This window comes from Schistocerca cancellata, chromosome 6 (genome assembly GCF_023864275.1).
Source record: "Schistocerca cancellata isolate TAMUIC-IGC-003103 chromosome 6, iqSchCanc2.1, whole genome shotgun sequence".
Lineage (NCBI taxonomy): Eukaryota > Metazoa > Arthropoda > Insecta > Orthoptera > Acrididae > Schistocerca > Schistocerca cancellata.
The window spans coordinates 436,674,060-436,695,797 of record NC_064631.1 but is presented as its reverse complement, the minus strand read 5'-3'; the positions used below and the strand labels follow the sequence as shown (position 1 = coordinate 436,695,797).

The 21,738-nt window shown below is 45.6% G+C and overlaps 1 protein-coding gene across 1 annotated transcript in view; it reads right to left on the bottom strand.

The window, feature by feature from the left end:
• Positions 1-21,738, bottom strand: part of LOC126088371 (insulin gene enhancer protein isl-1) — a 327,678-nt gene that overhangs the window by 34,744 nt on the left and 271,196 nt on the right. Inside the window, exon 5 of the mRNA XM_049906509.1 lies at positions 4,830-5,036. Coding sequence (XP_049762466.1) covers positions 4,830-5,036 — 207 coding nt within the window. The remainder of the gene's footprint in view (positions 1-4,829; positions 5,037-21,738) is intronic.

The following is a 21,738-nucleotide window of genomic DNA, read 5'->3' as shown; positions in this document are numbered from 1 at the left end:
CTTTCTTCATATCTAGTCTAGTTTCTAGAGGATGAAAATGGTGTGCGTCGAGTTTATTTTTATAAAAATACAAGCATTAATATTTCTGACAGAAGCCATCAGACGCTTCGGAGGAGCCTCTTATTTTCATTATGCACTCTATAACTGGCCATTACAGTAACGCCTCTTCCTCAAACGTGTATTGTTCAAAAATGTTCAAATGTGTGTGAAATCTTATGGGACTTAACTGCTAAGGTCATCAGTCTCTAAGCTTACACACTACTGAACCTAAATTATCCTAAGGACAAACACACACCCATGCCCGAGGGAGGACTCAAACCTCCACCACGACCAGCCGCACAGTCCACGACTGCAGTGCCTCAGACCGCTCGGCTAATCCCGCGCGGCAAAACGTGTATTGTAGCACGTAATTACGTGGTAAGTGCCTGTGCATTAAAATTTATATTAGTTGGCACTTGGCAGCTAGTGGGTTGGATTGCTACCACCGGCACTATACCATTGGGAAACTGGCACTGTCTGTATGTGCGCAGATCCCAAGAAGCTATGGGCCCAAGCTGTGAATAAAGCACTGTCCAAGCTGGTGGTGGCTCCATAATGGTGTGGGCTGTGTTCATATGGAATGGACTTCATCCTGTGGTCCAACTGGACCGATCATTGATAAGAAATGGTTACGTTCGGGTACTTAGAGGCCATTTGCTCCCATTCATGGACTTCAAGTTCCCAGACATGTCACCGGGCCACAACTGTTTGCCATTGGACTGAAGAATTATCCTAAGGACAAACACACACACCCATGCCCGAGGGAGGACTCGAACCTCCCACGACCAGCCGCACAGTCCATGACTGCAGCGCCTTTAGACCGCTCGGCTAATCCCGCGCGGCAAAACGTGTATTGTAGCACGTAATTATGTGGTAAGTGCCTGTGCATTAAAATTTATATTAGTTGGCACTTGGCAGCTAGTGGGTTGGATTGCTACCACCGGCACTATACCATTGGGAAACTGGCACTGTCTGCTACTGTGTTGCACAAAGCATAGTGCCTGCCAGTTCCGGACGTGCGAATCTCGCCTGTTTCGAGAAGACGTTAACTCCGACCCGAAAGTTTAATAACACATTTTTTCATCTTGAGAGACTAGTCGTATACCAATATGCCATCACTTGTGGTTTGAAATTACATTTCCACTTCGTTGAGAGTCTAACAGTACGGAAAGAGAAATGTGAAGGTCACATCAGTGTTTCTACTAACGCTACTCAATGGAGCACTATTCGCGCAGTCATGCGGTATGTTAATGCGTCATTTTTAAGACTGGCGTGTGCTCCTTTAATTTCTACACAACGTTAGATTTACTGCTGTGGTTAAATGTATCAAAAGAGGTGGAGGGGCAGCCAATTCCACTATAACAGATGGTCAAGACGCCTGGGTTGTTGAGAAGTTTGAGTCAGTGGCAGCCTTTGTTCTCGAGTTTCGGCTGATCGCAGAAACTTCCGTACCAAACCGGCGCAATAGGCATAACTTCAAGTGGTACTAATAAACAGACAACTCATTAGAAAACTGTACTTACTGTACCGAAATACCTAGTGCCACTGACGTTCCACATATACAGTACTACTTATTGAAGTGAATTTTCGGAAGTTTAACAAATAAAATGACATTTACGTGACGAACATCGGTGGAGATGGCCGATCTCGGACGAAAATGCGTCCTGCGCGGATAAGTGAGAAACTGTTTGCTGTGGTCATTAAGCAGTCTGCGTCGGTGCTCGGTGGTAACACGTAACTCGTTATCGAACGAAGAAGATACTATTTTGTAGTTGAACTTTAAATAAGTGTTTAGCCCGCGCGACGGTTGATGCGACCCTTAAATGACTGTCAATAATGTACAGTGAGCTCAGCATGGGTGATTCTGTGCCCAATATTGTGATTAGACGTCGCGACCGTGGCACTGACTTAAAGATTTTAGTAGCTCTCATGTGCCACTGATTACACTACATCGCCAGATATTTGGGCTGCTTTGAAAATCCGCCTTACGCAAACTCATATTTACCTTTTTTTATTCACACAGACATGTTTTGACATCTTCGTGTCATATTCTGTGGGTCAAATCCTGTGGAAAGTATAGCATAAAGTTTATAATCATTGCTCTATGCTGTAAAACACAACAGGAAAGGGCACAAAAATCGATCTATAAAAACGCAGTTTCACTAACAGTGTAATTGTTTGCTGAGCAGTCGACACAAACCGAACAAAATGCATATGTAATAATTTTTAGCCTTACAATAGATCACCCATTATAAACTTTATATTATACTTTACAGAAATAAAATTTGATCCACAGAAGGTGGTGCACAGGCGTCGAAACACTTCTGGAGGAATAAAGAGAAATAAATGTGATTTGTACAAAGCGGATTTTCGAAACAACCGAAATTTTAAATCTGAAGTACGGAAAAACGCCAAGAGGTGGTTCAAACCTTAGTAAGATGATTCTCGCCAGACTTGTTTCCTTACTCCACCCAATTGGACAAATAAATATGGTGACATCAGTTTTTCTTAAATCTGAAGCTTTGAATATTATTGCAGTGGCAATTGTAGCAATCCTATTGATCACTCTTTTGTACATACCTAGTGAAAATATCTATATTAGGAACCGTACCCTACATACAGGTTGCTGCAGTAGATACAATGAGACATCTTCAGAAGAAGTGAGATAGGCAGGCGCCTCTTCCAATGATTACAGAAACACCCAGTACAGAATATTATGATTTACGATACTGCCGTGCCTGTGTTATTCTGAATTACGATGCTCAGTGTCTTTGAACATGCATGCAGGCACTGCGCCGGCTACAGCTGTTGCCGGCCGGTGTGGCCGTGCGGTTCTAGGCGCTTCAGTCTGGAACCGCGTGACCGCTACGGTCGTAGGTTCGAATCCTGCCTCGGGCATGGATGTGTGTGATGTCCTAAAGTTAGTTAGGTTTAAGTAGTTCTAAGTTCTAGGGGACTGATGACCATAGATGTTAAGTCCCGTAGTGCTCAGAGCCATTTGAACCATTTGAACAGCTGTTATGAAATACACTAAATGTATCTGCAGTTGCGAATATGGACAACCATCAGTTGTAGAATGGGATGACGACAATGAAAATTTGTGTCGGACCTCAGGATTTCCCGCTAATCGCGAGCGGTCGGCTCACCATTTGGCTATTCGTGCACGACTGACAACCAGACACAAACTTCAGTATGTCGTCAAACACGCGTCCACAACCCGTAGTCGTATATTCATTACGTAAATTGCCGTACAGGTGAGAGATTTTACTTCAAAGTCACTTACCCTTTTTTGGCGGATAAATACATGTGAGCATGTCAAAAATGGTTCAAATGGCTCTAAGCACTATGCGACTTAACTTCTGAGGTCATCAGTCGCCTAGATCCTAGAACTAATTAAACCTAACTAACCAAGGACATCACACACATCCATGCCCGAGGCAGGATTGTAACCTGCTGCCGTAGCGGTCGCCCGGGTCCAGAGTGGAGCGCCTAGAACCTCACGGCCACTCCGGCCGGCTGTGAACATGTCCAAAGGAACTTTGCAATATCGTATTTATCCATCAACATCGGGCAAGCAACTTTCAAGCAAAATGTCTCACCTGTACGCGAATATACCGGGTGATCAAAAAGTCAGCATAAATTTGAAAACTGAATAAATCACAGAATAATGTAGATAGAGTGGTACAAATTGACACACATGCTTGGAATAACATGGGGTTTTATTAGAACCAAAAAAATACAAACGTTCAAAAAATGTCCGACAGATGGCGCTTCATCTGATCAGAATACCAATAATTAGCATTACAAAGTAAGACAAAGCAAAGATGATGTTCTTTACAGGAAATGCTCAATATGTCCATCATCATTCCTCAACAATAGCTGTGGTCGTGGAATAATGTTGTGAACAGCACTGTAAAGCATGTCTGGAGGCATTGGCGTCGGATGTTGTCTTTCAGCATCCCTAGAGATGTCGGTCGATCACGATACACTTGCGACTTCAGGTAATCCCAAAGCCAATAATCGCACAGACTGAGGTCTGGGGACCTGGGAGGCCAAGCATGAAGAAAGTGGCGGCTGAGTACACGATCATCACCAAACGACGCGCGCAAGAGATTTTTCACGCGTCTAGCAATATGGGGTGGAGAGACATCCTGCATAAACATCGTACGTTCCAGCTGGTGTTTATCAGCCATGCTGGGGATGATGCGATTCTGTAACATATCGGCGTACCTCTCACCCGACACGGCAGCAGTTTTGCTGTTCAGCGCCATCTGTCGGACATTTTGTGAACTTTGTTTTTTTTTTGTTCTAATAAGCCCCATGTCATTCCCAGCATGTGTGTCAATTTTTACTTCTATCTACATTATTCCGTGGTTTATTAAATTTAGAAATTTATACTGACTTTTTGATCACCCTGTACATAATGAGTGTACAAGTACAGGTTGTAGACGCATGCTTGACGACATATTGAAGTTTGAGTGTGGCCCTGAGTCGAGCACGGATAGCCAAATCGTTGGCGACCGTTCGGGATAAGCGGGAAACTCGTGTTCGAGGCCAGGTCTGGCACAAATTTTCATTGTCGTCATTCGATTCTACAGCTGATGGTTGTCCATATTAGCAACTGCGAATACATTCCATGTATTGTGATTACTGTCGCAGTTTATTCAACTCCACGTGGGGTGCAACTTACGGAGTTAACGTATTCAGATGCAGCCGCGGCAGGAAGAATCTATTCTCTCTGCGAGTGTAGCACACGAGTGGGCAGACGCTGTGTGTTGAGGCACACTTACCTGACTTACCAGGTGCTGGAACGGCGGCGCGGAGGGGTCCAGACGGTCGAGGTCTGTGTGCAGCGCGAAGTCGGAGAGCGCCTTCCATGGCGGCTGGTAGGACTGCACCTCGATGGGGTTCATGCCGAGCGGCGACTCGTGGCGCACGGGGCTGGACGCCACCATGGGGATGCCCTGCATGGCGCCGTAGCCCAGCTTGCGGCCGTCCTGCGCAAACACAGCTGCCTCAGGCGCTGTCAGCTCCCCGTGGCCGGCTCCCCAGCAGAACTATGTCGGCGTGGGACAGACCGTCACTCCAGGCTACACTCGCACACACATCTACAAAACAAGCGCCGCTAGCAAAACACAGTTTCATCTCCTCCACCGTTACCCACACATGTTTTTGTTGTACCAGCATTAATGCTTACATTTCTGGAAGAGGTTATTAATGTTAACACAACTGCGCAGTTGTCCGAAAATTAGCTACGGAAAGTACAGGGTTATTCGTAAGTACCTCTGTAGTTTCAGTAGACGACTGCACGTGAGCTGCGAGATATACAGCAAGTACACCGTATCAGTGGTTGCAGCACCTCACCAAGTCTGTAACTCATTTTACAGGTGTTCAATATGGACACCAGTTGTGACGTGGCAAACGTTAATACGTCAATGCAAATTCATTGAAGTCGCTGCTGCTGACCTGGAAGGTGGAACGGCAGCAGCTCGCTTTGGAAATCTAATCACTGGGTTACCCATTTGCAGACACGAACTAATTGGATGTCACAGTACAGAGCGGATGATTGGTTTACTACTTCTGACACGCCTGCCCTAGTGATGCACTCTGCAACTATTTCCCGGTGCATATTACGAATAGAAACTTGGTGAAGGACTCTATCTATTGCCATGTGACATTTTTCTGTATCTCTTACAGTTGTCGCACAGTCGTTTTCTCAAACTCGGAGGTAAAATGGTTCAAATGGCTCTGAGCACTATGGGACGTAACTGCTGTGGTCATTAGTCCCCTAGAACTTAGAACTACTTAAACCTAACTAACCTAAGGAAATCACACACATCCACGCCCGAGGCAGGATTCGAACCTGCGACCGTAGCGGTCGCGCGGTTCCAGACTGTAGCGCCTAGAACCGCTCGGCCACTCCGGCCAACAAACTCGGAGGTAACAAGCAGTTAAATTTAAGTGCAGCCACTTACAGAGGTCCAGTGTGGACTGTAATTATAGTATGGCAGCGCAACTTGGTAGACTTTCTAATGCATTAATGTGAAACTAATTTACGCTGGAAGAGAGTTGGGTTGGGTTGTTCTGGGGAAGGAGGCCAGACAGCGAGGTCATCGGTCTCATCGGATTAGGGATGGACGGGGAAGGAAGTCGGCCGTGCCCTTTGAAAGGAAACATCCCAGCGTTTGCCTGGAGCGATTTAGGGAAATCACGGAAAACCTAAATCAGGATGGCCGGATGCGGGATTGAACCGTCGTCCTCCCGAATGCGAGCCCAGTGTTTAACCACTGCGCCACCTCGTTCGTCGGAAAAGAGTTAGTTCCTATTTTGGGCACCAGGTGAAAATCTGGGGCTGTGTTTGCAATGAAGATGTATAGAAATGTTTCCATATGTAATCGATTAGGAACGGTCAGAAAAGGTGAAGCAAATGAGAAAGGCATAACTTTGATTTTTTTATTATTAACCGCCGCTTACATAATTTGTTGAATATGAGCACCGGAGACGGCGATGAGGTGCTATAATGCACCAGATTTGCACACAGTGGCCAAATTCTGAACTATTTTTTTTTCAGCATAAATCAGTTCCGCGCAACACTGTATATACAAAGTTTCGCAGAAATACGAAAATTCAGCTCACGCTGGACCTCTCTGAGTAGCTGCCCTTGATCCACCTGATACTTACACATTCTCATATTACTGTAATTTCAGTGACGAACTGTCACTCACTGAACCCTAAGCTGTGCGATAACTGGTACATATTGCGAAAATCGACTTAATTAAGATGAAGAATGTTAACGTAATAGTGGAAAAACAGGAAGAATTCCATTACTCAGGAAACAAGACTGCGCAGGATGGCTGAAGCAAGTAATATATTGGAAGTAGGTTGCCACAGCCGAAGTATGTTTCCTTCAATAAGAGAGCTCTTACAAAGACAGATAAAGTACGAAATGAAATGCTAATAAGAATACGTGACGGTGAGAGTATACAGAACACCAATCGTTGCCAGAATAAGAGACAGATTAATGGGACATTTGCCAGTAGTAACGTGGCTGTAGAAGGAACATTACAGATGAAAACTGATAGTGGACAATGTCTAGAATATACAAAAGCATTCGGACACACCCATGTAATTCGGAACTGACCACCAGATGTCCCGACGTGCGGACCCACCAGTGCGAAAGGAGGAGGGGTGGGGGGGGGGGGAGTATTGTATTACCGTAGAGAAGAACATACAGCAGAATGTGCATCAGGAGAGCTCAGTGGCTTCGAACGTCGGCTAGTCATTCTGTGTTACCTGCGTGGCAAGTCCATAACGGACATTTCCACTCGTCTAAAGTTGCCCAGGTCGACTGTTGGTGACGTGGTTCTGAAGTGGAAAAGCGAAGGACAACCGCAACTAAACCAAGTCCGCATGTTCTGACGGACAGGGACGGCCGAGCATTACAGATAGTGGTGGTAAAAAATTGCATATAATCGATTGGAAGGTGTCACTGGTGGGTTCCAAAGTGCCACCAGCAGTCCAGCTAGTACAATGGTTGTGCGTGCGGAATGGGACACAGTGGTCGGGCAGCTCCTGACAAGCAACACATTTCTGCAGTCGACGTTAAGCAGCGCTTGAGGTGGTGTAAGCAACGACGCCACTGGACGGATGACTGGACGAAACTTCTGAGGTCAGCAGTCTCCTAGAACTTAGAACTACTTAAACCTAACCAACCTAAAACATCACACACATCCATGCCCGAGGCAGGATTCGAACCTGCGACCGTAGCGGTCGCGCGGTTCCACACTGAAGCGTCTACAACCGCTCGGCCACTCCGGCCGGTACTCGACAAGGCAGAAGGAAGAAAGGATGTCCACTGAGAACATGGAAGGGATGTTTCTATGGGACAATGAAGGCGAGTGGTATCTCTAAAGGAGACTAGCAGAGTAGGACGAGGTGCGCAATGGACGCGAGACGCGGCCATAGCCGTAAATCACGCTCAAGATATGATTTTGGTGATTTAGGAAAACCACAGGAACCATTAATCTGCGTCGTACATCCGCACGGGGGACTGAACTGCCGCCCACCCGAATGCGAGCTTGGTCCTCCTCCGTAGCTGCGCGTTCAGCGCTGCGGAATACCAAGCGAAGGAGCCCCGGGTTCGATTCTCAGTCCGTCATGAAGACGCTAACCGCCCAGGTGTTTCTTCAAGTGCAGGAACAGATGGTAGTCACTGGGCGCAAGATCGGAACTGTATGGAGGATGATCTAGAGTTTCGCATTGAAAAGATGTGATGAGATCTTTGGTCTGATTCGCTACATGCGGACGGGCATTGTCATGCAGCAAAACGATGCCCTTTCTCAACTTCCATGGATTCTGGTATGACGTATGCCACCCATGTTTCATCGCCCGTAACAATTTGGCTTAAGAAATCATCACCGTCGTTGTGCTACCGCTCAAGGAAAGTCAATGCACTGTCTAAACATTTGGTTTTGTGCACATCCGTAAGCATTTTCGGTACCCAACGTGCGCACAATTTTCGGTAATTCAAGTGCTCGGTCACAATGCCATACGAAACACTACGAGAAACATTAAGAAAGTCATCCCGCAAGGAGGAAATCGTAAAGCGTCTGTTTTCTCTCACCTTATTGTCCACTTCCTGCACCAAACTTTCATTAACGACCGAAGGACGCCCACTCCGTTGTTCATCATGCACATTTGTGAGGGCATCTTTAAATGCTCTCACCCACTTTCTTACGGTCGCAGGTTCGAATCCTGCCTCGGGCATGGATGTGTGTGGTGTCCTTAGGTTAGTTAGGTTTAAGTAGTTCTAAGTTCTAGGGACTGATGACCTCAGTAGTTAAGTCCCACAGTGCTCAGAGCCATTTTGAACCCACTTTCTTACCATTCCATCACTCATAATGTTTTCTCCGTAAACTCCAGAGATCTCTCCACGAATATCGATCGCTTTTAGGCCTTTAGCACCAAGAAATCTTTTAACAGCCCGTACTTCACTGTCGGCGGGACTCACGATTGTCGGAGGCATCTTAAGCACTCAGTACACAACGTAAACAAGGAAGAATCAGACTGTAACGGCGTCAGGGCGTAGATTAAGGTACAGCCTTTCACGTAAAAATAAAATTGAGATATCTTAGCACGTCTTTTTTTAATTTCAGAACGGTACTTACTTAAAAAAACAGGCCCCGTACGTTCGTATCAACAAAAGCGACATTCCACTACTCAATGGCGGATTGGGCACGTCCGGAAAGAGGATCGAGACTGGCGCGGTTTACTGCGCCACCTCACTCCGCCTGTTTGAACGAGCCCTTGTGGCGAACGCGTGGCACGTATCTCCGCAAAATGAGCAGCTCCCCGGACCGCTGACAAGCTGCTGGGCCCGTGTCATCACCATATAGGTAGGTGGGGCCCACAAAAAGCCCGTGGGAACGTGGACACGGCCGGGCGGGGCGCAGCTGCCGGCGGAAGCAGCTGCCGCGGAAGCGTTCACGGAGACAGCCGACGCACCGCAGCCTACCCCACGTCAGTCGCGTGCTCGCCGCGCCACTTAGGGACGCATTCATACTTTGGTGTTAATGGCCGTGGCCGTGCAGCCACCAGAACCGGCTGAAGAGTCGGCCATCTGACAGGCAGATGGTCAATCAGATTTTGATTTTTTCACGGTGGTGCACACACTGACGAGTCGAAACATAATGACCACAACGCTCATCCATAGTTGAGGGTGGTTTGTAAGAAAGTAGGGTAATTCCTTCATTTTTAACTACCCCCACCCCCTCCCTTCCTAAGATCATCAGCCCTGACATTTATCCTTCTTATCAGATCGAACCCATTTTTCACTATCCTTTCTCACAATATGATTATCTCCTATCCTATTCAATCCTTTTCTTTGCTCTCCATGAACATGATATGGCCATCATCCTGCTTATTCCACTCCAACTGATCCCCTACCACGCGCATCCTCCCATACCAATCGTCCAATTCCATTAACACTTTGCCGTCCGCGCGTCTTATACAAATTGATTCGCTTGGCGCCGGCAACGCTAATTCGGATTACTTGGCTTGTCGCCGGCCGTTCATGACATTATCGGGAGATTATAAATTGTTACGTGTTACTAACCTAATCGTTAGTTCTCATAAGTTCTCTATCCTCTTCCGCTACTTTCATGAAATTTCGAAGATATACTTACGTAAATAAATACAAAATTTGTTTGTTTCAAATATTTGTTTATTTAAAGTTTTTGGAAAAATAGTCAGTTACGAATTGCATTTTGAATAGCCAGTCGGCATTATCCGGTTTATTTTGTTGTCGTAAAAATGTAAAAATGATAATACTTGTCTGAATTGGTTGCGGAACATCAAAAAATGGTTCAAATGGCTCTGAGCACTATGCGACTTAACTTCTGAGGTCATCAGTCGCCTAGAACTTAGAACTAATTAAACCTAACTAACCTAAAGACATCACACACATCCATGCCCGAGGCAGGATTCGAACCTGCGACCGTAGCGGTCACGCGGTTCCAGACTGAACCGCCTTTAACAGCACGGCCACACCGTGCGGGACATCGTTTTGCAAAATATCGGTATGTCTATCATAGGATTCATTGATCAATAATCATCGATCCTTCTTTTTTTTTTTTTTTTTTTTACAGTTCCCATAAGGATAGCAAGCCCAAACAATTTTCTAAGTTCGGGTCTCGTAACGTTGACAAATTTAGCATTTTTTAAATCCAGTTTTCTTCTTTTGCAATTTTGATTGCGGTACTTGTTGTTTTCGTTGGTAATATATTCAAGTAGACCGTTCCCAATATGTATTTCGACAATATCCACGACGCTCTGTGTATCTTTGGGAAATACGTTTGGACCCAGAGATCCTTCAAAGCTATTACTGCTCCTCGGTAAATCAAAGTCTGACCACTGTGCACTGTCTTCTTCGTCTGATTCACCCGAATCAGTTGGCAACCGTATCGCTCGCCGAATTCTTCTTGGACGTATTTCACATCTTCCGACGATTCTGTTTCAGTTTCATTTTTTCGATATCCAGTGTCTTCTCCCCAATCGGCCAAGACGTCCGGAACGCCAGACAAGACATCCGCGCATTCACCATAAATAATCGTATCGTCTCTTTCGTCTGCCATGTTGAAACGGCACAAGTAGTTATAAAACAAAGAACTTGTTGACGTGTGTAACTTATTGTTACATAAACAAAACACCAACAGAATGCGACAGACACTAAAGTGCTCTCGCCGGCCACTGGGCGATACTATGCACACGGCACCACTGTGGTGTCGCCGGACGGTAGAGTGTTAAGATAGCACTCCTCTCAGCACCACTTAACCCCCAAACTTTCAGCTTGCCTTTGCGTAATGGAGGGCCTAAAATTAACTTCTTGTATAAAAAACACCATAAATATTTTTTACTTTATAAACGCTTTCGGTCGAAGAGCAGCATCTTAACCGCTGCCGATTATGACGAGAGACGGAATGAAATCACAATAAAGGGAAAAGAAACCACATCAACAGTTAAGAAATGAGTGGCTTAAATCTGACGTGGTCGCAGTTCTCTATAACACCTATGAGAAAAACGTCCTAAAGCGGAAACCACTGATAAACGGAGAAACACCATGATTTTTTTATACACTGTGGGCTTGCACGGTCGGCGTCCTCTTCGGTAAAACTTCCCGGCGAAGAGGCCGTAATCGTTGCGTGAAACTGCATCCTGATGTTTCATCTCCAGGTGCGGGAGACATGTTCCGAGGTAAGACGGCTCCTGCATCTACTAAATCCCAATCGGACAGTTGGTGCTAAGTGGAAAAGGGAAGGAACAACCGTAACTAAACCAAAACAAGGCTGGTCTCGTGTACATAGGAATCGTCGAGCATTGCGAAGGGTGGTTTATAAGAATTCGCATGAAATCAGCAGAAAGGATGAGTCATAAGTTCCAAAGAACTACCAGCAGTCCAGTTAACGCAATAAATGTGCGCATGGAGTTAAAAAGAAGGGCGAGCAATGGTCGAGTAGCTTCTCGTAAGAAACCGAGTTACTGTAGTCAATGGTAAGCGACGATTGAGGCGGTGTACGCAGGGGTGCCACTGGACAGAGTATGACTGAAAGAGAGTGATTTGGAGTGATGAATCACGCTATACCCTATGACCATCCCACGGAAGTGTGTGAGTTTGACAAAAGCCAGGACAACCGTACCCTCCATTGTGTGTGGTGCTAACAATGAAGTAAGGAGGAGGTGGTGTTACGGTATGTGGCTGTTTTTCGTGATTATGGTGTGATCTTCTTATTGCATTTAAGAAAAAGTTAAGTGCGGAAGAATATGAACTCCTTTTTAAGTATTCTGTACTACGTACAGCAGAGAAACAGTTCGGAGTCGGCGATTGACTGTATCAGCATGGCAATGCAGCCTGTCATTAAGCATCAACTCTGAGGCAATGGTTTGTGGACAGCAATATTCTTAAAATGGAATGCCTTCTCCCGAGGTCTGACTTGAACACAACTGGACACTTTGCGATGACTTAGAATGTCACCTTCGCTCCAGACCCCAGCGTCCAACATTGACACCTTCTCTGGGTTCGGCTCTGGAGCAAGTGGACTGCCATTCCTCCACAGGCCTTCTGACTCCTCACTGAAAGTGTTCCCGGCAGAGTTCAAGCCGTCCTATGAAGGCGAAGGTTGGACACACACCCTGTTATGTCCACTAATAGGTGTCCAGATGGGTTTGATCGGACAACGTATGTCTGAGTAACAAACAGGGAAAAAAAGTTTTTTTCGCGTAATGCGGTGTTATAAAATAGCAGATGACCTCCGCACCTCCATCTCCAAAAAGCTGGGCGGGCGAACCAGGGTAATGACGTGCCTAGTACAGCAATTTGATATTAAAAAATAGCATTCAAGCTGATGGTTACTTTTCTTTACAAAGGGGCAGAACACGACGTTCGTAGTTACGTAATATAGAATAAACCGTTTCAGGAAATTCCTTTGTCATAACAGGGGAGAAAGCAAGACTATTTTAGATACCTCGCAATTTTAAACATGGCTGACAGCAGCAGTAGTAGTAAAGTAATTTTCAGTTAGTGATGTATATAGTCTAATGGCTGCATAAAGTTTATTATAATAAGCCTTGACCAGGTTTCAGTACCACTAAGGGTATCTTCATCAGAAGGCGTAAAGCCACATAACGTACATTACGTTAACATTATAAGCATACGTTACGAGCTACAACGCTTACGTCAAATAGCAGAAATCGTGAAGGACTTCATCTACGATTTCTGCTGTTTGACTTGAGCGTCTGAGCTCATGTTGTATAATTTTAACGAACTGTAATATGAGTCCGCAGCTCGTGGTCTTGCGGTAGCGTTCTCGCTTCTCGCGCACGGGTTTCCGGGTTCGATTGCCGGCAGGGTCAGGGATTTTTCCTGCCTCGAGATGACTGGGTGCTGTCGTATTGTCTTCATCATCGTCACCATTCATCCCCATTACGGTCGGAGGAAGGCAATGGCAAACCATCTCCACTAGTACCTTGCCTAGTACAGCGGTGCGGGTCTCCCGTATCGTCCCCTACGCTCCTTGGAGTATGGGGCCTCATCATCATCATCAAGTAATATGACTTTATTCCTTCTGAAATATATACCTTTGGTGGTATTCAAACCTGTTCAATGCTTATACACTTTATGCAACCTATTGGCTGTATATAGTGAGGTGAAAACAGTCGTTGGATACCTCCCAATACTGTGCCTGACCTCCTTTCGTCCGACGTACTGCAGCAACTTGACTTGGCATGGACTCAACATGTCGTTGGAAGTACCCTGCAGAAATAATAAGCTATAGCCGTCCATAATTGCGGAATTGCTGCCTGTGCAGGAGTTTGTGCACCTCTCGGTTATATCTCATATATATTCGATGGGATTCATGTCGGGCAATCTGGGTGGCCAGATCATTCGCTCGAACTGTCCAGAATGTTCTTCGGGCCAGTTGCAAAGAATTGTGAGCTCGTGACATGAAGTCCATGAATGACTGCAAATGGTCTGCAAGTAGCCGAAGTCAATGATCGGTTCAGTTGGACCTGAGGACCAAGTCCATTCCACGTAAACAAAGCCCATACCATTACGGACCCACCACCAGCTTGCACAGTACCTTGTTGACGACTTGCGCCTATAGCTTCGTGGGATCTGCGCCACACTCAAACCCTACCATCAGTTCTCACCAATTCACATCGCGACTCATTTGCCCTGGCCACAATTTTCCAGTCGGCTAGGCCTTAACCAATATGGTCACGAGCCCAGGAGAGGCGCTGGAGATGATGTCGTGCTGTTACCAAAGGCACCCGTGTCGGTCGTCCTCTGCCATAACCCGTTACCGCCAAATTTCGCCGCACTGTCCAAACGGATAAGTTCGTCCCCATTGATTTCTGTGGTTATTTCACGCAGTGTTACTTGTCAGTACTGACAACTCTACGCAAACGTCGCTGCTCTCGGTCGTCAAATGTAGGCCGTCACCCACTGTGCTGTCTGTGTTGAGAGGTAATGCCTGAAATATATTCTCAGCACACTCTCGACACTGTCCATCTCGGAATATTGAATTCGCTAACGATTTCCGAAACGGAATGTCCCATGCGTCACCTCAGTGCTCATCATTTACTGGCATTTTAAATACATTGGTCAGGGGAGAGAGCGGCTTAGGCAAAGCACCAGCAGATTCCTGTGCTGACGCGGTCGACGCCCTCTGCGCGTGGGGCTTGGCAGGCTGAGGGGAGGTAGCGGTAGCCTAGCAGCGGGGATTTGCTGCGCCGAGGTGAGCATCGCCAGCAGCAGACGCGTTAATGGCGACACGTCCGGTCCGGTCGGCACGCTACGCTGCTCCCCATTGTCGCCTGTGCTGTACCGTGCCCGGCCAGCTGCCGCAGCAGCCCGCCCTTCCCTGCCTGTGTCTGGCCGTGTCTCCGCGCGGCAGCTTCAGCCACACGACTCACGTTTCCATAGCAGGCCGCATCCTTTTTTTATTCTCGTGCACGTACTCGTCAATAATCCCGGCCCACACGGTAGCTGCACCCGTGATGTTCCTTATACGTGACACCTCCGGTAAATCTCCCCCCCTCCCCTCCCCATCGCGTCTGAATCCCTCTTCCGAGCTCCTCCTCTAAAAGCGACACAAAGGCTCGCGCCTGCTTTGCAGAAATAATAGGCGTGAACGGTCGTTACAAGGATTCATAATTCCGGAAAGTGTTCCACCGTTAGCTTGTTGTAAGGGAAAATGTGTGAAAATTGTGGCCGGCCGTAGTGGCCGAGCGGTTGTAGGCGCTTCAGTCGGGAACCGCGTGACCGCTACGGTCGCAGGTTCGAATCCTGCCTCGGGCATGGGTGTGTGTGATGTCCTTAGGTTTATTAGGTTTAAGTAGTTCTAAGTTCTAGGGGACCGATGACCTCAGATGTTAAGTCCGACAGTGCTCAGAGCCATTTGAACCATTTGAAAATTGTGCTAGTCCCTGAGACTTCCACTTCTTTATGTATATAAGATGTAGTTTGAGCCCTGCGCTTGGTGTCTTGAGTGCTTACGCAGGGTCTGAACAAAAATATGCAAACACCACGAAAAATGCATGTTTCGACATAAATTCAGATGCTAGCCAAGCCTACATGTTGCTCTGTTGTATTTTATCAGGAACGGCACCTGTGCGAAGCCCTCAATACGTTTCAAGTGTCAGTCGTGGTCAGAACAGCGTTCTGTGTGGTTGTGAGTGTATTACGTCGCAGCTAACGTGGGTAAACTGTTGCTGCTCGTAGAATGGGTGCTTTTTACGATTTACATAAACCATCTGGTTGATGGTAATGACAGCGGCCTTAGACTGTTTGCCAATGGTGCTGTAGTCTACAGGAAAGTAGTACCACACGAAAGTTGTGAACAAATCAATGAGGATTTCCAGAAAATAAATGCGTCGTGTAATGACTGGCAGTTATCTCTCAGTATTAGTAAGTGTAACCTACTGCGTATAACAAGGTGGAAATCCCCATTAATGTATGAGTACAAAATAAATGATCAGTCTTTGGAAGCGGTAACATCAGTCAAGTATCTGGGTGTGACTATTCGAAATAACGGGTAAGGCGAACTCTAGATTGCGGTTTATTAGTAGAATCCTGAAGCGATACAGTCCTTCAACAAAGGAAATAGCTTACAATACGTTAGTTCGTCCAGTCTTGGAGTATTGTTCGTCAGTATGGGACACTTACCAGTTGGGTCTGACTCAAGAGATTGAGAAGATCCAAAGAACAGAGGCAAGATTCGTGACTGGTACATTTAGCCATCGCGAGAGCGTTACAAATCTCATAGAAAGTTTGAAGTGGGACACACTTGCAGATAGACGACGCGCTAAACAGAAGGGGCTGCTCACTAAATTCCGAAATCCAATCTACACCGAGGATGTAGAGCATATATTACTACCACCAACTTTCAAATCGCCAAATGATCACCAATCAAAGATAAAGGAAATAAGAGCTCGTACTGAGGCGTTCAGACAGTCGTTTTTCCCTCGCGCGATCCGCGAGTGGAACAGAGGGGGGGATATGCCTTTGGCGCGAACTGTGCCCTCCGCCACACACCGCTTGGTGGCTAGCAGAGTATATATATAGATGTAGATCGTACCCGAAGTATTATTTTGGTGTTTCAAGAGGCACCGTATCGGAGATTTATACCGCTTAGGGGAAGGGTTCGATTCCCGGCGGGGTCAGGGATTTTCTCTGCCTCGTGATGACTGGGTGTTGTGTGATGTCCTTAGGTTAGTTAGGTTTAAGTAGTTTTAAGTTCTAGGGGACTGATGACCTCAGATGTTAAGTCCCATAGTGCTCAGAGCCATTTGAACCAACTGCGCGTTATGTGATCGTTAAAGACTGTCATTGAAGGGGTCTGTAGCTGTGAAAGTCACTGAAGAACCGAATGTCGCACTTGCGGTATCTCTCAGCGCCAAGACAACACGAAGGGAGCTTCGGAAGCAGGGAACTGCAGGGCGCGCTGGAATTCGAAAACCGATCATCACTGGTGCAAATTGCGCTAAAAAGAAAACGTGACACAGAAGCCGTAAAACCTGAACTATGGAGCAAAGAACGGAACGATCGTAAGGCACTATTGGCTGGGAAACCCAACCTGTGGTCGTTCGCCCGCCTCGTGCAAGTCTTTCTATTTGACAGCACTTGATCGACTTTCGCTTCCATGATGATGGAATGACGACGAGGGCAGAACAACACCCAGTCCCCGAGTGGGTGAAACCTCCGAGCCAACAGGGAATCGAACCCTAGTCCCCCTCACGCTACTCAGCCACGCTGACAATTCAACTACGTATTCATTTGGTCAAATGAGCCTTTTTTCACACCGTTTCCAACTTCTGGCCGTGTTTAGGTCCCAGAAATGAAACGTGGCAGGGACACGGCGATGATTTGCGGAGCCATATCGTGGTATTCCACGGGCCCCATGGGTGCTCTCCATGGTCCAATTACTGCCACGTTTTATGTGACATTTTTCACTGATCAGGTCCATCCCATGATATTATGTTTGTTCTCCATTGGTGATGCTTTTTTTTAAGACGAAAGGGCTCCTATCCGCAGAGCTCCCATCATCCACAAGTGGTTTTGTAAGCACGAGCATGAACTGTCTTATCTCCCCTGGCCACCAGTATCTAGATCTCAAAATTATTGAGATCGCTATCCACCTCCACCAGCGTTAGATGAAATTGACACTGTTTTGCGGGAAGCATGGAATAAGATTCCCTTGAAAACCGTACAGGGCCTGTATTTATCCATCATGACACGACTGGAAGCTTTTTTGAATCCCAACGGTTTTCCTTTACTGTATTAGGCATGACAACGTGTTGTGGTTTTGGTGTTTCCATATTTTTACCCACCCCAGTACGTAATGGACGAACCAGAACTATGAAAAATATTCATGGACCAAAACAAGGGAAAACTGTCTGCTAAACATGGGCTCTAAAGCGTATAGCTGAATAAAATTCTTTCATCTAAGCTATTGTGAAACACTTATCTTCTACTGAAGAAGTGTTCAAAGCTCTTAAGGTATGCATTTTACCGTCCATGTTTACTGGTATTTTTTTCATATTTTGGTCCATACTATCGCATCTGTACTTTCGCCGGCAGAGTACTGATTCACCCTGCATATACGAACATCATCCTATCACTAAAGTGGGAGGGAGATGCATAGTCTTGTCAGGATCAACTAAAGCACAGAACATTCGGGCTATTTTTCTGGAAACAATTCTTCCACAGCTACACTGTTTCACCATTCATTGTTGATTTCAAGGCTGGAGTCGCATTGTCGCGCAGTTCTGTTTATTGAAGCCCGACAAGCTATAATCATGCTGCAAACACGGGACTCCCGACATGTAATACACATCTGCTGCACTTTTATTATCTGCTAGGAAAAATAGTTTATGGTCCTGCTATTTTTTCTTAAAATGCCTCGTTTCCATGTATAATACTTATCATCAGAGTTTTACAACGCATGTTTGCTGCTAGCTTACTATTTTCGATTGCGCCTGTTGACATATTAACTTTAAGAACATTGATAATGTAGTACCAAAACAGGTTTTTAATTTATCACACATTTTACACAATGGGAGAGTAATAATCTCCAAACCGATTCGTGGTATTGTTGTACAGTAGGTTCACAGCGGATAATCTTCGATTGTAGAACTTCAATAATGTGAATAGAGCACAGAGGGACTGAACAGCTCGTATACGATACTGCAGTGCCTGTGTTATTCCGAATTACGATGCAAAGTTCCTTTCGACATGCATGCATGTCCAAAGGAACATTGCTATTGCGACGACTACAGCCATTACGAAATACATTGAGTGTATTCGCAGTTGATGCATTTGAACAACCATCAGTTGTAGAATGGAATGACGACAATGAATATTCGTGCCGGGTCGGGAATCGAATCCGGACTGCGGGTGGAGAAGATCGGGAGAACGTGACGAGCTTGGCTTTTAATGTTCGACTATTACAAGCCTTGATACACCGAAAATGATGGCTCATGACCACAGGTTGTCCTTGTCAGTTGTCCATACTCTACCCCCTCTGTATGTTTACAGAATGGTCGCGTGTCTATAAGCTGAGACTCGAACTGCAGAAGACATACCGAAGCAAATAACAAAATCTACCACGCAGCGCCTCGGTCATTCGTGATTACGGGTCTTACATTTTTAGTGAACCGAAGGGAAACGTTGGTAACACTGTATTTGAACGCTCATGGTATGAGCAATACAACGGAATAGTTAAGTGACTCGGAAGAAGGGATCCTATAAAATCGTGGCTCTTTCAGTTTGTCCACCAGTTGCCGAAATCACTCTATGTGAAGGTAATCACATTGTGTTCAACAAGACCAATGGCTTTCTTGCGCCAGAAGTAGCTGAATAATTGATCCGTAGGTAGAGTTTTCGATACAAAGTGGCATTTAATTTTGAAAATAAAACAAAATGCATGTATGTGTGTTTTTGTGGAATACTTGATAACAACTTACATAGAGAGGGTGTCACTTGAGAGGAACCTAAAATACTGTTAGTAGCTTCCCATACTGCTCGTAATGACCCGTACCTAACTAAAAACGAACTGTGTGCCGATACAACAGGCATTGGCCACGTCTTCCTATGAACTAACCTTATGGTTCAAGGTGTGCGGTACTACCTTACATCCACTATTAGCAGAGGAACGTGCACTTTATTAGACCGTGACGCTGCAACTTCGTGCCTTAACGTAATTGCATCCTGCAATTTCCTTTTGTTCGCTTTTTCCCCGGCACAGTGCATATCACAGCGACTGCACCGCATCCTGGTCAGTGTTACCAAACGACATATATGCACTTGCGTAACGACTGTCACTGCTTTGGATTTTAGTACTATTCCTCATTTGCTTCTTGCAGCAGCACATTAGGAGTTCGAAAATATGTTTTCCACCTACGCAATAATATAAGTCTCTTCGAAATTTGTCACAAGCACAAAGTTTAATCGTCTCTGCCTTCTATTGTTTAAAGTTTACTTATTCACCAATAAACCTGGAAGCTTCACGTATCACTTACCGTGTAACATGCCCTGTAATAATAAATTTAATGCACTTCTGCTGCAATTTTATTTAGATTTTATTAAAACGACTCTTTATTTCACTCGGCACGGTCGCCTAAGTTGTACTCACTGTTACAAATTGAATAAACTTGTATATTTCCACTGCCAATACTATATCCCTTCGAACAGAATCATGTGTGTATATGTTCCTACCTACCCAGAAACGACAAACAGCTGCTCTCTTATCCTTGAACTGACACTTTCTTATCCACTGCAGCGGACCCCGTGCGTGATCCGGGATCGCGTCACTATCAGACACATAGTTTTGATCCGTTACAATATCCCACGACTGCGCACATCCCGCAGACATTATAAAGGTTTGTTCTAGAATGACATTAATGTTTGAGAAACATAACCACCAAAATTCACGGAGTCGCTACACAAAACAACTATGTCACTGATGTCCAAGGCTGTGATACTGGATATGAAAGTAGTCACTATTAGTGGGTACCCGATAGCGGTATTTAGAAACTCTTACACCCTCCCAAGGACCCTCTCTCCAGTCAGAGTGTGACTAGCACATTACAGCCACACGAAAGGAACGTTGTTGAAGTCCTACCAAACGTTAAACCTTTCCATGCTATCATTTCCAGTGCATGTTGAAATGGTTTCCTAAACAAGACCTGTAAGTATTTGTTTCTTCAACTGTATCTATTGTTCCGTATCTAACGGCTTCCTTGTTGCGGAAACGTTAAAATGTAACTTTTCTTTACCTCCAATGGGCGTCTACACTTGTTATAAAACGTATTACGTTGAAAATACACGTAACAGTCACAACAGTGCAGGCTAGCAGGTCAAGGGTCGACCTACAATCCCGCAGTCCAGAGAAGCCAAGAGGCAAACCCTTATTAAACTGTCATATACTACAAGGAAATGACATTCTCTTTGATCGCACTTCATTGTTCTATCGCTTATTGCAGCAAGTCCAATGGGCATCGATTATCTGGAGCAGATAAAGAAGAAACTGTTGCTGGTACTTGTTGGAGGCGCCATCGCGCTCCACCTGTGGTGATATAGGCACGTGGGAAAAGAGGGGGGGAGAGGGAGAGAGAGAGAGAGAGAGAGAGAGAGAGAGAGAGAGAGAGAGACGGGGAAGGAGGGGGGGGGGGAGTGGGGGCAGGGGTCTTCTGCATCCTTCATCACGGTAACGAACAAAACAGAACAGTGGTAAGAATCGATTTTCAGTCGATATGACTGGCGTACCTTTAACTACAACAATCATATTACGCACCATTTTCGCGCCTGAAAATCAAATTGCGTGGAAAGTAACTGGCAGGCTTAAACACATTTCTCACTAAACTTGATATTTCGTTGAAATAATTAAAATTCTTACACGGAACCTGTGTATTTTACATCGGTGTTCACAGCTCAGTATTAGTGAATCATTTCGGAATTTACAATTTAGCGATTCACGACGACGGCTACGGGACAAATAACGTTGACTGGATAAAATCTGAAGAAGGAAAAAAAAAGCACGCACCACGAAGGAATTAGGCGAATGAGACGGAAAGAGGTAGAATTCAGAAAAAACTGGATGATTTATTCAAGACAAAGAGCTTCACAAATTGAATAAATCGTTG